The sequence below is a fragment of the Zophobas morio genome, unplaced genomic scaffold (assembly GCF_036711695.1).
Source record: "Zophobas morio isolate AGI-343-1 ecotype UQ-CSIRO unplaced genomic scaffold, CSIRO_AGI_Zmor_V1 ptg000155l, whole genome shotgun sequence".
Lineage (NCBI taxonomy): Eukaryota > Metazoa > Arthropoda > Insecta > Coleoptera > Tenebrionidae > Zophobas > Zophobas morio.
Genome location: NW_026972259.1, coordinates 6,715 through 27,993, shown reverse-complemented (window position 1 = coordinate 27,993; position 21,279 = coordinate 6,715). Strand labels below are relative to the sequence as shown.

Here is a 21,279-nt window from a genome sequence, read left to right as displayed (position 1 = left end):
GGAAGCATTTTAACGTATAATTTGCTTTAAAGCGTAAAGTTAATTTATATAACTTTTAAAAAAAAGACTCAAAATTACAAATTTATATAGCATTCTATCTTTAAAGCAAGCACCTATGATCTTTTGGTAAAAAGCGGGTCTGTTTTACAAAATGAGGTCGCAGATGCAATTCAACTTTCTTCATTAAGATTGTCTTAAAAAAAATAAATGCTGAATAACTTATATATATAAGTATAATCTGACTTTGTTGCGTTAGAATTATAAATGGTATTATATAACTTTGAAGATACTTAAAAGTTGAAAATTGGTTTATTTTCGCTTTAAAAATTTATGAATTTCGTTTTATTATGCGTTTCTTTTTTTTTATTAGTAACCTTTTTTTACTGTGCCTAATTTTATAAGGAAGTAGCGCTGCAAGTCATGTTTTCTAATTTAAATGATGAACAGGCACGAAGTTGGCGTTTTTCATAAGAAAAATGTAGTGATATCGGATACACATCATCTCAAAACTAATTCGAAATTAAAAAGATGTAATCTCGCAAAAATTAAAGTTTCCTTAATAACATTTCACATCACCCAGTAAACTTTTTAAAAATTTTGTAGTTATAGACTTTTCCGGTCCTACTACGGTCCAATAATATGGGTTAAACGAACATGCCTTCGAGTCTTTTACTTTTATCTTTTTATAATTTTTTGTAATGTACACAGAGGTTAGGCTTTTGGAGGGCTATACTTGATAGTGGAGGAATTTGTATTTTATTTTTTAATACTTGCTACATTCTTTATACTACTACGTAACTACCAAATAAAGCGTAAGAAATATGGGGATAGTAGTACTAAAATTATAACATAAACATTTGAGAATTTTGATTCTTAGATTATAAAAGTAAAAAAGAATGTATTCCATTATATTTAAACTAAATAATAAGTTTGTAAGGCTACAAGTAGAGTTCTTTTTTCATTTGCTTTATAAAAAAAAATTTATACGAGTCTACTTAAATAAATAAATCTAGAAATGATTTGAAGTTTTAAAAATAGCATTATGAAGCTAATAGTTATAATAATGAAGGTCCAGGACAATTAACACTACTAAAACCAAAATAAATAATATTTATAATATTGCTATTGAATAAAAAATTGAATAATACAAAAATTTACATTGAAATTCAAAATATTAAAAAAATATATTTTTTATCAAAAGTTTAAAGCCTCTACAAAGTTGCATTGCCAGAACTATAACATCTAGTTTTGAACTTCAATAAATTGTTTTAAGATTTTTAAAAGAGACTGGAAAACTAGAAGATTTTTGACTATTGACTAAAAGTGGAGCTACTAAATTAAAGAATGAAGGAAGCAACGGAAATTAACTTTTTTTAAATATTGCGCAATGCTAATGTATTAAATCCGTTAAAAGATCTTCATCTATTATAGATGTTGCAACGCTTATAGGGAAGCTTTATCTGTTAGCGAACTTGTATGGATTCTTCCCGAGATTTACTGTAACAGTTTCTAAGAGTTCATAGGTTAGGCCAAAGTGATTGTTTATAAGAAACTTGACAAGCTCCTTCAACTTTTTAAGCTGGTTTAATAATTTGAAGTCGATATTTTTATGGAAGGTATGTGTGGGCAAATTTAAAAGAATTACGTAAAATACTGCGCATTTCTAAACTTTACTGAAATTTTAAAGTCTAAAATAACAATACTAATAAATTATAATGCGTTTTAACTTTTAATTACCATATTTTTTTAACTTTGATCACTGAATTTACTCCAAAACGATAAGCGATAGATAATATACTTAAAGTAAAATAGGTATACAATTATAAACAGGCATAAAGTGTTTAAGTCAGATAAGATATTAGAATTTCGCATGTATTATCGGTTATAGGGAAAATTATAAATTTTATTGGCCTCCTTGGAAACACTTAAACTGGAGCGACCTTCACGAGATTCGTATACTGGGATCTTCGCTTCAAAGTTATTTTAACTTTTTATAGAAAAAGTTTGTTTTTAAAATGTTGAAACGCTCTTTATTTTTACTATACTGTATTATGAATATATAAAACCAATTAGTAATTTTAAGAAAAATAAGATTTTATTAGGCTAATTTTTGCTATAGTTAACATTGTTAATTAAGATAACTGTTTTTTTTAGTTTTTAGAAATTTCTTAGTTTTTTTATGTAAAGGTTTTTTATGGAATAAAGGAGTACTTATTTGCGCAATCTTTTTCTGCGCAGTTAAGCTTAGTGAGTGTTCTTTTACTCGTAAAATGTGTTTCTGCTTTGTTTAGAATCAATTCAAATCTTTCAATTTATTTTAAATATAGTAAACAGTTTTGTTTTAAATTAATCTATCTTATTCTACTATGTAATATGTGCTAATTCACTATTCTAATATACTTTTTAAAATCTTTGTTATAAAGATTCAAAGCATGTCGTATTCAGCATCGTTGGCTTCTGAGAGATTAGAATTTTGTGGCATTGCTTTTCCAAAAACTTCTGCCACTGAAAGAAGTCTATCTTCAAATTTTTTTAATATATTTTTTTCTTAAATACCAATTTTTTTGTAGAGTTTCTTTAGATTATTTATAAAAATCTGATTACTGCGAATATATTGGGCATTTCACTTTTTTAAGCTAAAGTAGTATCCGCTTCTTAAAAATTTTTAGTTATTTAAGCGCTTTGCTTTAATTATTTATATAATTAAAATTTTAATTTCTGCAACATTAGTTTGCGAGTCAAATAGTAACACAAAACTTTATTTTAGTACATAGAGTTTATAATAAAAAATGGTTTTTTTAACTTCGGAAAAAACTGTTTTGCAATAAACATGAAGTTTTTTTACACAAGTCATTTTCATTAGTTACATTTATTTTGCGTAGTCTCTATTTAAAATATAATAATAATAATAAAGGCACCCAAATTGCCGGGAAGAATGCGTACTGCGCAGCAATTGGAGCAATGAGCCCTCAGGAAGCCTCCAAAGCACGTGGCGAAAAGTGTTGGCGGTTTGGCTACGCTAAGCACGTGCTCAAGTCTGTAGAACTCTCGGCCGTTAGCGGGAAGGAGGCCTTATTAATAGCGCAAACCGGTAACTTATTATTTATTAATTATTTATAATTATAATTATAATTATTTTTTAACTTATTAATATGTATATTTATTATCGGTAATCTCTAATAAATATGAACTTTTATATTAATATTATTGCCTTTACTTTATATCTTATAATAATAAAACATATTTATACTTAGAAAAAATATTTAATATGGTTTGTATTTATTTTATTTTTTTTTGGTAAAAATTTTTATTACTTATAATTTAATATTTTATAATATAAATACTTAATAAAGTTCATATTTTTTTTTTTAATATATTTATTATGATTTTTGTTAATCATTAAAAAAATTATAACTTTTATTCAATAATAAATATAATTATTATCCAATTTGTATTAATAATATAATATTTATATATAAAAAAATAATTAATAAAGTTTATATATTATTATAACTTTTATTTAATAAATATAATTATTATTCAGTTTGTATTAATAATATAATATTTATATACAAAAAAATACTTAATAAAGTTTATATATCATTATTATTTTATTATATAATTAATGTTAAAATTATTTATTAATCTTCTATTCATTAAGTTAATATCTTATATTTCTGTTCCTTTTTTTGTTTTAGAAAAAAATTCCAACTTTTATATTAATATTATCAATATTATTATTTATATTAATAGGAACAAATATTAATAAGTTTATATATTTATAATTTTTATTATATGTTTTATAAATTAATAGAGCTTCGTATAAATACTTTAACTTAAATAATTATTTATATTTATAAAAAAAATCAATAAAGTTTATATTTATTATTATTATTATTGTTAATTTATTTATGTTAATATTAATGAAATTATTTACTTAATATTTATAATAAAATATATATTTACATTTTCATTGTTATATTTAACATAAAAAAAATTTCTTCAATAATTTTTTTTTGGTGCTGTTCAGGTTTGGATTATTGCTATCAAAATTTCGAGTTCATACGAGACGGGCAATCAATTTCATTGGACACTGCTATGAAGGTTTTTTTTTATTGCTTTATTATAAAAAAATATTTTAATCTTTTCTTTTTACTTCATTAAAAAACTTTTTATGTGATAAAATGAATAAATTTTTGTGAATTATTTTAAGAATATACGAAGTTCTTAACTTTTTTTTTACTTTTTTTTTAAATATTTATTTCTATATATAAAATTTTTTAAACTTTTTTAAATACACATTTTTGTGTTCATTTTATTTTTAGTATTTTTTTTTCAATAAACTTTTAAACTTTTTTAAATACTTATTATTTTATGTTTATTTCACATAAGTATTTTTTATATTCATAAACTTTTTTTACTTAAAATTTTTTTTATATAGCAATAATTATTACATTTTGTTATTTTTTTAATGACTTTTTTTTCTTTTTTTTTAAATGTTTATTTTTATAAATAAACTCTTTTTAAACTTTTTGAAATACTTAATTTTTTATGCTTATTTTTTTTCAATAAACTTTTTTTTCCATTTATAATATATTTATTTTTTTAGTTTATAGTCATTATATTTTGTGGTAAATATTTTTGAAAAAAAAAATTATTTTACTTTTATTACTATTTATGTTTTAATAGTTGCTTCACTTTAGAAATTTTTTTTATTTTATATCATAAAGTTTCGTTTTAATTTTATTATATTAATTTTTTAATAGAAAAATTGTTAATTTGTTAAAATGTTTATTTTTTTTTAAACTAATTTTATTTTTCAGTAAATATTTTTTAAAGAAATTTTTTTTAACTTTTATAAAAAATATATATATATTTATAGATAATAAATTTTAGTATCTACATTTTTTTAAGAAACTTTTGTAAAATAATTATTTATTAAATATATCTATTTTATATAATTTTTTTATAAAATATTTATATTTTTTTAGTTTTATTATTATTTTTTTTAAAAAACTTTTTTATAGACGATGGATAAAAGTTTTTATACTGGATTTATTAGAGGAAGTTTAGAAAAGCCTTCAACGAATGAACTTGTGGTGCCCTACAAAGGAAAAGCGGTTTCTTTTTTTTGTGATAAAAATATTTGATTTGTTGGTTTGTGATTAATTTTTCTAAATGGGATGTTAATATTTAAAATTGGTGTATTATCCGTACTATTATTTGTTAAAGTAAATCTTTATTTGACAAGTTTTATTTATTTAAGTTATTTTATTTACTCTAAACATTAAATGTTTTATTACTTTTTCTTCCTGCTGTTTGGCGGGAAAAGTTGCGCGGGAAAAGTCTGTTGGAGCAAATTGACCAGTGGACGAAGTACGGGACTATGGAGCCGTCCTGCGGCCATTATCTGAAGATGGTCGTACAGCATAAAGAATGGTATCTTTATATAACTTATATTTATAAATATAAGAAGCACTATGTGTTGCTGTCTTTTTATGTTTAAATTTGGTTATATCTGGAGCGTAATGATTGGCTTTTTTGTATACACTTGACACATAATGACTGGTTGCTTTATTATCTTATATACATTTGGAGCATAATGATTGGTTTGCTTACAAATAACTTATTATCATAAAAATAATGGCTTTAGTACTTTTTATTATTATATAAGTTTTATAGAAAAATGTTGCTTTTTTTTAATTTTCTATAGTATATTATAAAGAAAAATAAATTTTTTTAATAATTTTTAATTAAATAAAAAACATAAAAACTTTTATTTACTTTTTATTAAAAATAATTATTATAGTTTTTTGCTTTGCTTAACTTTTTTTTTTATTTTTTATTGAAAATATTCTTTCATAACTTTTTTTGAAGAAATAAAAGTTTTCGTAATGATAATTTTTTCAGAAAGATTTAAAAAATTTATGGATATTTTAATGGAAAGTTTTATGATTATTATTTGGCTTTGCTATTTTTTCTACTTTTACTTTGTGTCAAAAATATTTTTTATAACTTTTTTTAAGAAATAAAAGTTTTAATAATAATAATAATTATTTAAATAAATATAAAAATTTATAGAGATTATTTTTATGAAAAGTTTGTTATTATTAGCTTTGCTTAACTTTTTTACTTTTACTTATTATTAAAAATATTTATTATTTTTTATAAAAATCAAAGTTTTTATAATGATAATAATTTTTTAAATAAACATAAAAATTTATACAATTTTTTTTAAAAAGTTTCATAAAATTTGCACTTTGCTCAGCTTTCCAAATTTTATTTTTATTTTCTTATTAAATTTCATAAGCAAAATTACAACCTATAAATATTATTAATAAGTAAAAATCATAATGAAAGTTGTTTAAACAATATTTTATTTTTATATTTATATAATATATTATATTTAATAAGATAATAAACTTATAAAAATGTTATAATATTATTAAAATAATAACTTTTATATGAAATATAATAAAGTTTTCTTTATATATAAAAGTATTATTATACTGTTGTTATAATGAAAAAATGGTTATCATTATTTTTATTACTATTGTATTAATATTTTATTTCCATTTCTACTAAATTTTAGAGTTTTTTGTAAATAAATATTATTATTTATTTGTAAAAGTACTAGTATTATTTTTATTACTATTTTCTTTAGAATTTTTTTTATATTATAAATTCTTATATTAATATTTTTATTATATTTATTTTCTACAACTACTTTAATAATTTAATATTATTTTATTATTCATTATTTTTTTAAAAGTTTATTATTTTTATTATTATTTTTTAGAATTAGTATTAATATTTATTATATGATTTATTATTTATTTTAAAGTTGTTATTTTTTATGATATTTATTAAAGTTTTTGAATATTTATTATTTATTACTTATTTAAATGTATTATTATTATATATTATTAAATTTTTTGTCATGTTTTGATATTTACTTTTAAATTATTATTTTTATTTATCGTTTTATATTTAAAAAAAGTTTTATTGTTTTTTATTGATTTTAAAATTATTATTATTATTAAAAATTTTATTGTAGTTATTTGTTTATATCATTATTATTAAGATATTATTATATTTTCTATATTTCTATATAATTTTTATAAGTTTCTTATTATTTATATTTATTATAAATTTTTATTATATATTTTGTAATTTTTTTTTAAATTTATTATTCATTTAAAGAATTATTATTAAATATAACTTTTTTTTATAAATTTTATTTACTATTTATTATTTATTTTACAATTATTATAATAATTATTTTTTTATTTATAAAAGTTATTTATTTATTATTTATTTTCATATTTTTATAAAAGTTTGTTAGTTATTATTTAATTAAAAAAAATTATTGTAATTATTATTTTATTTTTATAAAAAATATTTTATATAGTTATTATTATATTTTTATAAAAGTTTTTTTTTTCAAATATAAATTATTTTAAAGTATTTAGTATTTATTTTTACATTTTTATAAACGTTTTCATTATTTATTGTTTATTTTTATATTTTTATTAAAGTTTTTATATATTATATAATTTTATAATTACTATTTATTATATTTTTATAAGAGTATTTATTATGTTTAATATTTATTTTATATTTATTCCTGCTTATAATAATTTTTATAAGAGTTAATAATTTATTAGATATCTTAGTTTTATTATTTATCATTTATTTTAAATAAAAGTTTATATTATTTATTATATATTATATAATTATTATTTACATTTTTATATTTCTTTTTTATGATAAAATTTTATTGTTTATAAACGTAAAATATTTAAGTTGTATACTACTTCCATTTTTTATATTACTTTTTACTATTATTATCAATATAATATTGTCTATAAAAATTTTTTATAGTTTTCCTTTTTATTGTTTTTATTTTGATTAAAAAAATACTAAATTATTTATTTAACGAAACTTATCACAATTCTCGTATACTTTTATAAAGTTTTTTAAAAGCATACAAGAATATTATAAAATATTTAATTTGTGTAACTCTATAATAAATTTAGTAAAAACTCATATATTTATGAATAATTTATTAAAAGTATAACGAAAACTATAACCAAATATAATAAATCATGTAACTAGTTATAATTTTTAACGTTTACAAATTTCATTATTTTTACTGAAAAATTTTTTTATATATTAGATATTTTTAATTTCTTTCGGTAGAAATTTTGTTTTCATTATTTTTGCTGAATATTTATAGTAGTTTTAAAATATTTTTTATCATTTTTACTGAAAATATATAAACTTTTAAGAAATTTTTTTATTTAATATTTTTTATTTCTTTCAATTAAAATTTTATGTTTTCATTATTTTTGCTGAATTTATTTTCTTATATTTATTACAGACTTTAATGAATCCATTATTTTTACTAAAAAAAATTTAAACTTTCAAGTAGTTTTATATATTCGATATTTTTTGTCTCTTTCGGTTGATATTTTGTGTTTTCGTTATTTTTACTGAACATATTTTTATTATATCTTTATATGTATTGATTCATTTTTTCATTTAATTAATACATCCATTATTATTAATAAATAATTCTTATTTTAATTTATTTTAATATTATTTAGTGAAAAATCAATATTACAACTTTTTTATAAATTCATTATTTTTACTGATATAAATTACTTTTATTTTTAATATTAATTAATAATTAACTTGTATATTTTCCTTATTTGCTGAGTAAAAATTATTAATAAAATGATCCTAAAAAATTTTTTTTGTGATGCCCTCTTTAAAATTTTTTGCTTTACTATTTTTATTGTTTCAGTATATTAATGGAATTTGCAAACTTTATAATTTCAATATATTTACTGAGAAAAATTTATCTTCCCAAAATTTATATCAAAATTTTTTCCTTTAACTTTCTGCATGTGTGAATTTCTATTTAGTTAGAAAAGTCTTAATATTGTTAATACAATTTTTTCTTTAAATTTTACGAAGGTGCGACTTGTCCAATCAATATTTCGTTCTTCTTGGCGCTGGAAGCGCGATGGGCCCTTTTAAAACCCTTATGAGTTTCGGTGCTCACGTGATTGCTATAAACTCTCAAAGGCCGGAAACTTGGTTCGCCCGTTAATAGTAATTATAATGAAGTAATAATATAATAATAATAGTAACAATTAATTATAAAAATGAATATATTATTAAATAACTAACAACATCCATAAAAACAATAAATTATATATTGTAATAATAATAATAATAACTGCCATAAATAATATAATGGGAAAATTAAATATTAATATATAATAAAAAACAATAAACAAAAGATGACATCTACTGATATATTAAATTTCAGATAATTTTAAATATAATAATTATGCTAGTTATAAAAAATATAATAGAAAAAATAATATTAATAAAAAATAATAAATTCTGTAGAAATTAATAACAGCCATAAGAAATTAATAGAAAAAATAAATAATAATTAATTATAATAATAATAATATAAATAAATAATCTAATAATAAGAGCCATATAATATTGAATAGAAAAAATAGATATTAATAAATAATAGTAGTAATAATAAATAATTATTCAAAACAACTTAATAAATATATATATATTTAATAATTGAAATTAAAATAAATATCAGCTTAAAGAAGTTAATTAAAAAAAATAATAAATAATAATAATGAGTAATTAATTATAAATAATAATAACAGCAGCTATAAAAATATATTCTAATATAAATAATTATAGTGATAATAATTACTCACAAATAATAATAAGGCTGTAAAAACAAATATTTATTAGTAATAATAATACTTAAAAAGAATATTAAATAATGAAATATAACAAAAATCATAAAGATAGTCGTCATAACATTTTTATCTTTACTATATTATTACTATTTATTAATAATATATTTATATATTTTTTGAATAAAAGTATTTCTTTTATTAACTTAGAAAACTTTTTTTTTAAAACTAAATAAGAACAGTAACAACTATCTAGTCTTACCTTTTTATTATTATTATTTATCAACAAACTAATACTTTTATATATTTTTGGTGAAAAAGTACTATAAATCGATCTTTATTAAAATAAATATTAATTATTATAACTTTGTAGTCTTTACTTAAAACTTTTAAATAAAATATTAACAAAATAATAATAATTTTTATTGTCTTTACTTTACTATTATTATTATGTGCAGTATATATTTATATATGTTATCAGTTCAAAAAGTTTTTCTCTGTTATTTTCTTATATATATATTTTTTTAATATAACATTTTTTTTTATTACTTTATTATATATTTTTACAACTATTAGTGCTTTTATTTAAAAATATAAAAATATTTATAAAAATAATTATTATATCTTCCGTTTTTACATTATAATTATTATTTATTACTATTTTTTAATATATTTTTAGTTATAAAAGTTTTATTATTATTTTTTGTATTTTTTCTAAACTTAATTAATTTTTTAAGGAAACGATTAATAGAAATAACGAGAGCCTCTTCAGGAACGTTAACGTTTCCTCTTTCCGTTGAACAAAATGATATGAATGGTAAAACTTTTATGGGAAAAACTTTTTTTTTCTTTATAAAAAGTGTATAACAATTTTTTTATACTTTCGATAAGTTTTATTGCTTTTTAAAACTTTATTGGCATTAATTTTTATGAATATTCTTAAAAAAAATTATATTTATAGAAAAGTTATATTTATAAACTTTTACTATAAAAAAAGTTACCTATTTTTATTTATTTTTAAAGTCATTATTATAGAAAAAAGTTATTTTCTTATAAAGCCTTTCAAGTTGTATTAATTTTTTTTTTCATTTTAATTATTCATATAAAAAAACTATAGATTTTATAAATTGTACGCTATTGGTTAACACATGTTGGGGTTGCATTTTCAAGATAAAATTTGATTATTCTGGGCGCCAAACTTTTCCTACTTTTATTATTGTATCATTATAATTATATAATTAGTTGGTTATTTATAGAGTTTTTCATTACTTTTTTAGATGTGATTTACTATGTTGCTATTGACTTTTATTATTCACTATTATTTTTGCCCTTTTTTATATTTTAGTTTTCTCCTACTTGTATCTCATTATTTTTCGTGAAACTTTATAGGCCAGAACGGCTTAATCTAGTTACTTGTAAAGTAGTGTGAAAAGCCATTGGGGTTGCCCCCAATCATGAACAACGTAGTTCATATTTTATTAGAATAATTAAAACTTAGTCGAGTAGTACAACTTTTTTTGTCGCTGTAACTTTTAATAAAGTGTTTTAGCCAGTAAACTATCAAATAATCGTGAAGCCCAAATATAAAATCTATTTAGTCCTAACAAACTAACTATAATAAATATATTTTTAATGTAAAATGTTTTGGCACTAATTTTTTTTCACAAAAAAAGATGAAATGTTGTGTGAAAAAGCGGGTTGTGATTTGCTTACTCAAACGCCGGAAATTAAAAATTGGCTTAATGAAGTTATTATTGCTATTATTACTCCTTATAATTATTTGTTCATTATTATGAATATTTTAAAAGGTTTATCCAGATAAAGAGTTTATTATTGGGTCTTATGCATACCTTGATGGGGAAGCTTATGTACTCTTCATTATTTTTATTTACTATTTAATTTGCTCTATAAAAAATACATATAAAAAGGGTATAATATTTCTGATAAATGATTGGACAATTATCTTTGCAGTTTTTTTTTTAATAAATTCATTAATACTAAATATTATATCATTATTTCTTATTCTTTTTTATTATTATTAGTAATTTCATTAAAAATATTGAAAAGTACCAAAATTTTATAAAATTATTGCTTAAGAATTTTTTTTATGTATAAAAATGCATTAAGAAAAAAATCTATTACGTTTTGATAAGTGATTGGACAAATATCTCTGCAGTTTTTATTTTTTTATTTTTTTGTTTTTAATCATTAAAAATACTGTACAACACAAAACAATAAATTAATTTCTTACAAGTTTATTTAATTGTAACGGGCCATTAAAAAATAACGATACGTTCTAATAATTTACTGGACGGTTATCTACACAATTTTTTTAATTTAATAAATTCGTTACAAATATTGTAAACACAAGTACATAATAAATAATTTTCACTAGAATTAAAAATTATTATTGAAAAATTGATTCATTTTGATACCTGATCGGACGATTATTGGCCCAATAATTATTTTTTTAATAGCAAATTTATTAAAATTAATGGGAAAAGTTAAATAAAATTATTTCTTAAGTTTTTTTTGTTTTCCAATGAAATATATTTTTAAAATTATGATACGTTCTAACACTTGATTGGATGATTACCTGCGCTTATTTTTTCTGGAGTATTCATTAAATATATTGTTAAACACAAAATTTTGTTAAAAATACGGATATCTATTACAATAAAAGAATTTTCAAATATTTGATTGGACGATATCTGCACAATTTTTTAATATATTCAATGAAATCATTAAAAATATTGTGGCACTTAAGAAATTTTATAAATAAATTTTTAATAATTTTTAGTTTTACTGTTTTTTTTTTATACTTGAAAGGTTCGCGTTTCATTGGCTATGGATGCCATCTTAATGCAGGTTTGCTCGAAGCGAAAAATTAAAGGTAATTAGCATTTTCAATTTTATTATTTCATTATTTTTATTGCATGTCTTCTAATTAGCAATTATTAGCCGTATTTTGTTTCATTTTCATTGGTCGGTTTGTTTCTTCCTATAATTTTTTAATTTTTATTAATTTTTTGAAATCTCTAAAAAATTAAAATTATTGGTTGTATTATTATTGTATATATTTTTTATATTTCATTAATTTCAGTGCTTGTTTTATATAAAAAAATTTTATTTTTGTATATTATTTTTTCTTAATGTTTTGGAAGTCTGTATAATTAAATGTCATTGGTTTTATTTTTATTGTATATATATTATTGTCCATGTCTTAAAATATATAATATTTGTATTATTTTTATTAACTTTTTTTTGCAATTTACTATTACTTAAATCTCAAGTTGTATTTTATGGTTGTATATTTTTTATATTTCATTAATTTTTGCGTGTCTTAACAAAGTATAGTCGTTATTTACCTTTTTTTTCAATTTCTGCATGTCTTAAATAAGAAAAATAATTGTTGTTTTACTATTGTATTATTTTTTTCATTAATTATTGTGCACGTGTAAGATAAATATAGTTGTTGGGTTATATATATTTAAATTTCTACTTTTCATTGTTTTTTGTAAGTCTTCATATTATTTACTGTTGTAATTTTTTTATACATATTTTATACATTATTTTTTTGCATATTTTAAAAAGTGTTAATTATTGGTAGAGTTATTTTTCATATTTTTATGGCATATTAAAATAAAGTAATATGTTTTATTTTCATTATTTTTTTTCTATTATTTCTTATAACTAAAAATAATTGGTTGAATAATTTTCGTGTAGATATTTTATATACTTCGCTAATTTTTTTGGTTATCTTCAATTTAAACATTATTGGTTTTATTATGTTGGTATTTTTTTTGTATTTTTTATTAATTTAATTGCATTTAAATCTAAAATTTATTGGTTGTCGTATTCAAGTAAACTTTAATTTTTTTCATTATTTTTATTGAATGTCTTTGAAATTTAAATATACTAATTATTATATATTAGTATATATATATTTCATTATTATATTTGCATTTCTCGAAAACAAAAATTAATGGTTGTATTATCTTTTAAATATAAAAATTTTTAGTGAATTTGTAGTTGCTTGTTGGGAAATTTACTTAATAACGTATTTTTTTTAAGGATTTTTGGATAGGCTTTTCACTATAAAGGAAAACTATTAACCTTTCATTTTATTAAATGATATTTTTTGCCCCATCTTTTTTTCGACGCGCATTTTTTTATATTATTACAATATTTTTAACGAATGTATAAGTTTATTGTGCAACAATTCATAATTTTTAAGTTAAAGATTTTTTTACGAGTAATAAAAAAGTTTATTATAAGAAAACTATTTTCTCAATTTTATAGTTTTTTTTTATTAAAGTCTTTTTATTCTCTTTTAGTATTTTTTTTCAAATTATTATATTTGTTATTTTCACTTTTTTTTTTTTTACAACTTTTATGTTTTTCTCTAAATATAATTTTTATAAATTTTTTTAATTTAGTTTATTATATTTTGTTATATTCACTTTTTCATCTCTTTAGTTTCTTTTATTTTTATTTTTTAAAACTTTTTTAATACCCTTAAAGTTTTTTTTTAATTTTTTTTTTATCTTTATAATTTTTTATTTTTTTTACACTGAATTATATTTTTCATTATTTTTAAACTTTTTTTTATATCTTTTGAGTTTTTTTTAAATATTTTTTTAATTTTAATTTTTCCTGCACTTTTTTTATATTCAAGTTTTCTTTGTTATTTTATTTTTAAAGTTTTTTTATATATTCTCTAACTTTATTGTATTTATTTATTATTTTGAAACTTTTTTATTCTCAGTTATTTTTTTTAATATTTTTGTTTGTTTATTATTTTTTTTAATTTTATTATATTTTCTTATTATTTTTAAACTTTTTCTGTATCATTTAAGTTTATTATATTTCGTTCTTGTTTAGTTATTTTTACAATTTATCTTTTAAGTTTTTTTTTTTAATTTTTTTATTTGTTTCTTATATTTCTTCATTACTTTTAATATTTTTTATTTTTTTCATTAAATTTATTATATATATTTATCTTACAACTTTTATATATCTTTGAAGTTTTTTTTTAAAGTTCTTTTAATTTTTTTAACTTAATTACACTTTTTAGTATATTTTTAAAATTTTTATAAAGTTTTTTACTTTATTTGTATATTCATAAATTTTTTTTCTTATACTATACATTATTTTAACTATTTATATATATTTTTTATAAAACTTTATTTTTTCCTGCAGGAATTGCTTATCTAAACACGCCAACGCTTTGCTATCTGATTCCCAACGAAGCAGCGCAGGCCTCCGTGAATAATTATTATAAAGTTGTGCATTTTTTTAATAAATATATTATAAAATTGTTATTCGTAATAAAAATATATAAATTACTAATACTTTTATTATTTGAAGATTTATTAGTATAATAAATATAAATAGTTAGAAAGTTTCATATTTTTATTGAAAATATAAATATATGCAAAAAAATATCATTACCTTCATCATTATTATATATAAAAAAATCATGATAATAAATTTTAAAAGTTAGAATAAGTTTTAATAATATATATACTAAAAAATAATTTTGCCTCATTATTATTATTAAAATTCTTAATATAATAAATATAAAAGGTTAAAACTCTTTCATATTTTTATTATTATTTTATAAATATATACTAAAAATAGTATTACTTTCATTATTTATTTAAAGTAATGAAATAATAAATATAAAAGTTAAAAAAGTTTTATGCAATTTTTTCTTAATAAAATATTAATTTATACTAAATAATATTATTACTCTCATTATCATTATTTAAATTTCTTAGCATAATAGACATAACAAGTTACAAAAAAGGATTTTTATTAAAACGACTTTGATATATAGAGATAATATTACTTTCATTATTATCATTATTATAACTCTTAACGTTAATATAAAAAGATAAACAAGTTTCATAAATATTTTTATGAAAAATATAAATTTATACTAAAATTAATATCACTTTCATTATTATTATTAGTTTCTTAATTTAATAAATATAAAATGTTAAAAAGTTTCATATGAAAAATAATATCATTTATACCAAATGATAGTTTTACTTTCCTCATCATTATTATTAAAGTTTCTTAATATAAGTATTAAATATAAAGTAAGTTTCATACATTATTTTATTAAAAAAATTATAAGTTTATACTAAAAAATAATATTACTTTCATTATTATTACTGTATGTATATTTTTTTATACAAGCCTTCCATATTCAACACTATAATGATGCCCCTTCGCTTATTGGCCCCTCGCCTTGCTGATCGGTAAAAATAATGAGCCGTGCGGTTTTCAAAAAATAATATTATACATAAATATTTTCATAGAAATATTCGTACGACTGCTACTACGGAGGATGGCAAAAAAGAGTACATCGTAAATGGTCTCGTTTTGGCGCAAGGTGGTTAATGATTGGACTACGTGGTTATACGTTTTCCCTGATTAGTCTCTTTTTCTGCAGGCCCGAACTATGCCTTGGCAAAGTCTATTCAACTTTGGCGCAGCATTATTGCAAAGTTTATTATGATTATTATAATTTTTCCTTTTTTATAATATATTTTCTATTAATTTATAATTATTATTTTTATTTTTATTCATTTTTATTTATTAATAAAATTTTATTTTCTTTATTTATTATAAATTTTTTATTTCTCCAGTACTATTATTATTTTTTAATATTATTTTCTTTACTTACTATTATTCTTAATTTATTTAATTATTATTATTTCCTAAATTATTATTATTTATCTATTATACATTTCTTTATTTCATTATTACTTTTTTTTAATATATCATTATTATTTATAGTATTATTATTTTTTATGTTATTATTATTTATTTATTATATATTTTTATTACTATTATTATTATTCTTATGCGTTATTATTTTCTTTATCGTTTGCTATTATATTTATTTATATGTTATTATTATTTTTTTATTATATATTATTTTTTTCATTATTACTATTAATTTTATTTTTATTTTATTATTTTCTTTATTTCTTATTTTTCTTTTTATTTACTATTATTTTTATTATATATTTATATTATTATTACTGTTATTATAATTTATATGTTATTAATTTCTTTGAATTATTATTATTCTTTATAGTTTATTATTTATTTATAATATATCTTTTTATTTCATTATTATATTATTTTTTAAATATTATTCTCTTTATTGATTTATCATTATTTAATATATAGTTATATTTACTTACTTTCATATATACTTTATACATATTTTAATAATTTCATTTTTTTTTCTTTTTTTTATTTATTATATATTATCATTTATAGAGAAAAAGGTTTCTTAGTTTCTAGCAATATCGCGCCCGCCACAAAAACGGTTTCTGTGGTGCATAATCGAAAGTTTGCTTGGGTGACTACTATTATAATTATTTATTAATTATTATTATAAATATTTATTTATTTATTTTATTATTTATTTAATATTTATTTAGTATTACAAATTCTATTATCATTTATGTATTTATAATAGTACTACCATTTACTATTTATTTATTTATAAATATTATTTTTATTTGCATTTAATAATAATTTATTATTTATTTTATTATTTGTTTATTTATTATTATTAATTTTATTGTCTTTTATTTTAATATTATAATAAATAATAATAATTGCAATTTCTATTTATCAATTTATTATTATTTTAGTTTGCTTTTTTTATTTCTATATATAATTATTTATTTAATTTCTTATAGTTATTATTATTGATATTAATATTATAGTTTTATTATTATATTAGTATCAATTTGTTATTATTATTAATATAATATTAGTGTAAATATTATATTATTATTATTATATACTTAAAAAAAATGTTATTTTCACTCCTTGTTATTATTTATTTTTTTATTCATTAGTATAACTGTATACTTATTTGTAATTATTATTATTATTAAATTTTAAAAATAAAAGATTTATTGTAAAAAGAAAATAAATAAAATAAGTTAAATATTAAATTATAAATTAGTGAAGAAAAAGTAAACAATAATTAAGTTTTATATTATATATAATAATAATAAATAAATATTGAAAAGCACAGTAAGTAAATTTTATATATATATATATATATAAATAAAAAATAAAAAAATATAAAAAACTTTAAACAAAAATATAAAGTAAATATAAATAGATTTATAAATCAGAATAATCTGTAATATATAATAAATAAAAATCTACCAACTAAACCAAAAAATAACCCAATCATTAAAACCTTTAAGGCGTACAACGGCTATCACTATTTTGAGCCAATAGAAATCTTCGAGCCGGAGACGTCTAGCGCGCTCATGTGCGCTTTACTTATAAATGATATCAACAATGAAGACTCTTGTAGTTCTCCAAAGGTTTTATTGTATATAAAAATTTTATTTTTTTCACTTTTACTTATTATTATTATATATTTGATATTTATATTATTTGTTATAAACGAAAAAATTTATTTACTTATTATTTTATTATATAATATGATTTACTATTAATATTTATATTATTTTTTATTTTTCTATAAAAAATTTTAAATTTTATTATTATTTTTATTTTTTGTTAAAACTTGTTTTTCTTAAGTTTATAATAATGTAAAAAGTTCATTTATTTACTTTTTTTTTTTCACAATAAAAAATTTATATTTATTTTTTTTGTTAATATTTATTTATTATAAAAAGTTTTTATATTTTTACTTTTTATTATTTTTATGTTTATTATAAAAAGTTTACATATTTACTTTTACTTTTTGGTATTTTCATTTTTAAAACTAATATTAATATTATTTTATCAAAAGTAGTTTTTACACGCGTATTTATTATTTTGCTTATATTGTTCTAAAAAGTTTATTATATTTACTTTTAATTATTATTATGTATAAATATTGTTAATATATATTTATTGTTTATTTTATTTCTCGTTTAAATTCTTACTTTAAGCCGTTTATTATTATTAATATTATTATTCAAATTTTAATTTTTTTATACTTTTTAATATATAATGTAAAAATGTATTATTATGATTTTTTTTTATTTTATATCTATTATTTATATATTTATTTATTTTTATTAGAAAATTCTCCCCCAACTTTGGGATTTATTTAAGGACGGCGCCCTTCACGGAGGTGTATGGAGATCCGGTTTTCCTTATTGTTACTGTTTTAAATGCTTTTTAAGATTATCTTTATTAATTTTATTTTATTTATTATTTAAACGCTTTTAAAAATTATATATTTGTTATTATATTACTTTTTATTACTATTAAAATGCATTTAATAATTATATTTATTTTTAAATTTTATTTATTTATTCTACAAACTTACAAAGTTTTTTGATTTACCTTTAAGAATATATATATTTTTTTTATTATAATAAATCTTTTAAAACATTCATATATATTTATTATAAATAATATTTAATTATTTTAAGAATACTTTTTAAAGGTTTTAATTAAAAAAATTTCAGTTTTATATTTATTATTATAACTAATTTAAAAATTTTTTACTCTAAAAATTGCCAAAAAGAATTAGTAGTTGTAATAATTACTATAATTATTTTAAATATCTTAATTCACTAAAAAAATTCTAAAAAACTTGTTGCCATATTTCTTTATTATTGTTGCTTTAATAATTTTTACTTACCATAAAAGTTGGTTATTATCAAATATTAATTCACTAAAAGAAATGCTAATTTTTTAGTTATAGTTATATATAATTATTGCTATAAAAAAATTTTTACTCACTAAAAAAATGTTAGATAGTTTGTTAGTCATTTCTTTATTATTATTGCTTTATAAATTTTTATTCACTAAAAAAATTCTAAAAAAAATTACCAGTTAAATTTATTTATTTCTACTTTTATATTATTTAATTCACTTATAAAAAACGCTACAGAAATTTTAACGCGCTAAACACAAATTTACATAATTTATAATTTATTTTTATTTATTACTGATAAATATTTTTAAGTTCACTAAAGATATTTATTATAAATGAAAAATTTATATTCATTAAAAAATTTGCAAAAAATATTCAGTCATACAAAAAAAAGTTAAAGTCACAAAATATTACAAACTGAAACTTTTAACTATTTTATAACGTTTTTTTATATTATGATTGTTCTTTCTAATATGAAAACTTTTATATCATTTTATTATCATTACTTTTTCTGATATTCATTATTTTATAAACTTTTTTTTCATAACAATTTTTTCTGTTTTTTCGTTAGGGAAAATTTTTTATTGATTAAAATTTAATATTGTTTATATATTTTTATTATATTTTATTATTATTTATTATAATTGTTAGCATTAATTTTATTTACTTATATTATTTAAATTTTAAATAATTAATATTATTTTGATTTACTTATTACTAAAGTTTATATTTATTTTATTATTTTAAAATTATTTCAATTTACTTATTATTATTGTTTTTTCCTTTTTTTATTTCTATTTATTTTATTATTATTGGTTTACTTATTATTATAATATTTTTGTAGTAATGATTATTCTTAAATAAAATTATAGTTTTTATCTATATTTATATATTAATTTGGTTTACATTTATTATTATTAATATATTTTTATTTTATTATTACAGTTTTGAATTATATACATTATTATTATTTTCTTCTTAGTTATTGTTAATTTTAATAATTATTACTATTTTGATTTTTTATAACTAAAGTTTGTATTTATTTTATTATTTTATCATTACTATTTCGTTTTACTTTTTATTATTGTTACAATTTCTTTTTATAATTAGTACTATGAATCATATACTCATTGTTATCTGAAAATAGGATACTTATTTATAAATAAATTATAGTTTATATATATTTATGTCATTTATTGTTCATGACTTAATTTTTATTATTGCTCATACTTTTATATCATTATTATTTTGATATATTTATAATTATCGTTTACATATTATCATTAATGTTATTATCGTTATATTTTTTGAAGGCTATTCTTTACAATCGACTGGAGAAATTGCCGCCTTAATGTATTTTTATGAAAAGCTGAAGCCCTTTTTAGTAGTGCTTTTCGCGCTTTTTGCTTCCGTATATTTTACGACATCTTCAAAAAGTGCATAAATAATTTTTTTATAACATAATAATAAAAGTGATTTATTATTGTTATTTATTTTTAATATTTATTGTAATATAAAAATATTTGGATAACAATTTTAAATTTAAATTAAAATATCAGTAAAAATAAATAATTAGGAAAAAAAATAAGTATTTTTGTGAAATTAAAAAATTAATTAGAATACTATTTGTTTTAGTAAATTTAGTAGTAGATAATAAGAAAAATATAAGAACTAAATCAAAAAATACTTTTATTGTTTTCTCAAATATATATGATTAGTACTGGAAAATAGTAAGTAAAATTATTAAGTCATAACTATATAAACGCTATATTATATTTCACAAACTATAAAGTATCAGTAATAAAAAATGAGTAAAAGTTTAAAAATAAATCAAATTAAATTGATAATTTCCTTTCTTTCGTTAAATAT

At 17.3% G+C, this 21,279-nt stretch overlaps 1 protein-coding gene across 1 annotated transcript; it reads left to right on the top strand.

Annotated features, from left to right (window-relative positions):
• The first annotated feature begins 1,939 nt into the window (after nucleotides 1-1,939).
• On the top strand, nucleotides 1,940-20,854 carry LOC135145514 (uncharacterized). Its single transcript, XM_064077636.1, has 19 exons — nucleotides 1,940-1,977; nucleotides 2,424-2,514; nucleotides 2,915-3,091; nucleotides 4,031-4,104; nucleotides 5,028-5,120; nucleotides 5,333-5,439; nucleotides 8,983-9,105; nucleotides 10,481-10,560; nucleotides 11,417-11,490; nucleotides 11,552-11,611; nucleotides 12,573-12,636; nucleotides 14,946-15,028; nucleotides 15,951-16,012; nucleotides 16,073-16,146; nucleotides 16,207-16,261; nucleotides 17,046-17,127; nucleotides 17,996-18,118; nucleotides 18,828-18,894; nucleotides 20,724-20,854. The coding sequence occupies exons 2-19, from the start codon at nucleotides 2,433-2,435 to the stop codon at nucleotides 20,852-20,854; spliced, it is 1,611 nt and encodes a 536-aa protein (XP_063933706.1). The 5' UTR covers nucleotides 1,940-1,977; nucleotides 2,424-2,432.
• Nucleotides 20,855-21,279: the final 425 nt, after the last annotated feature.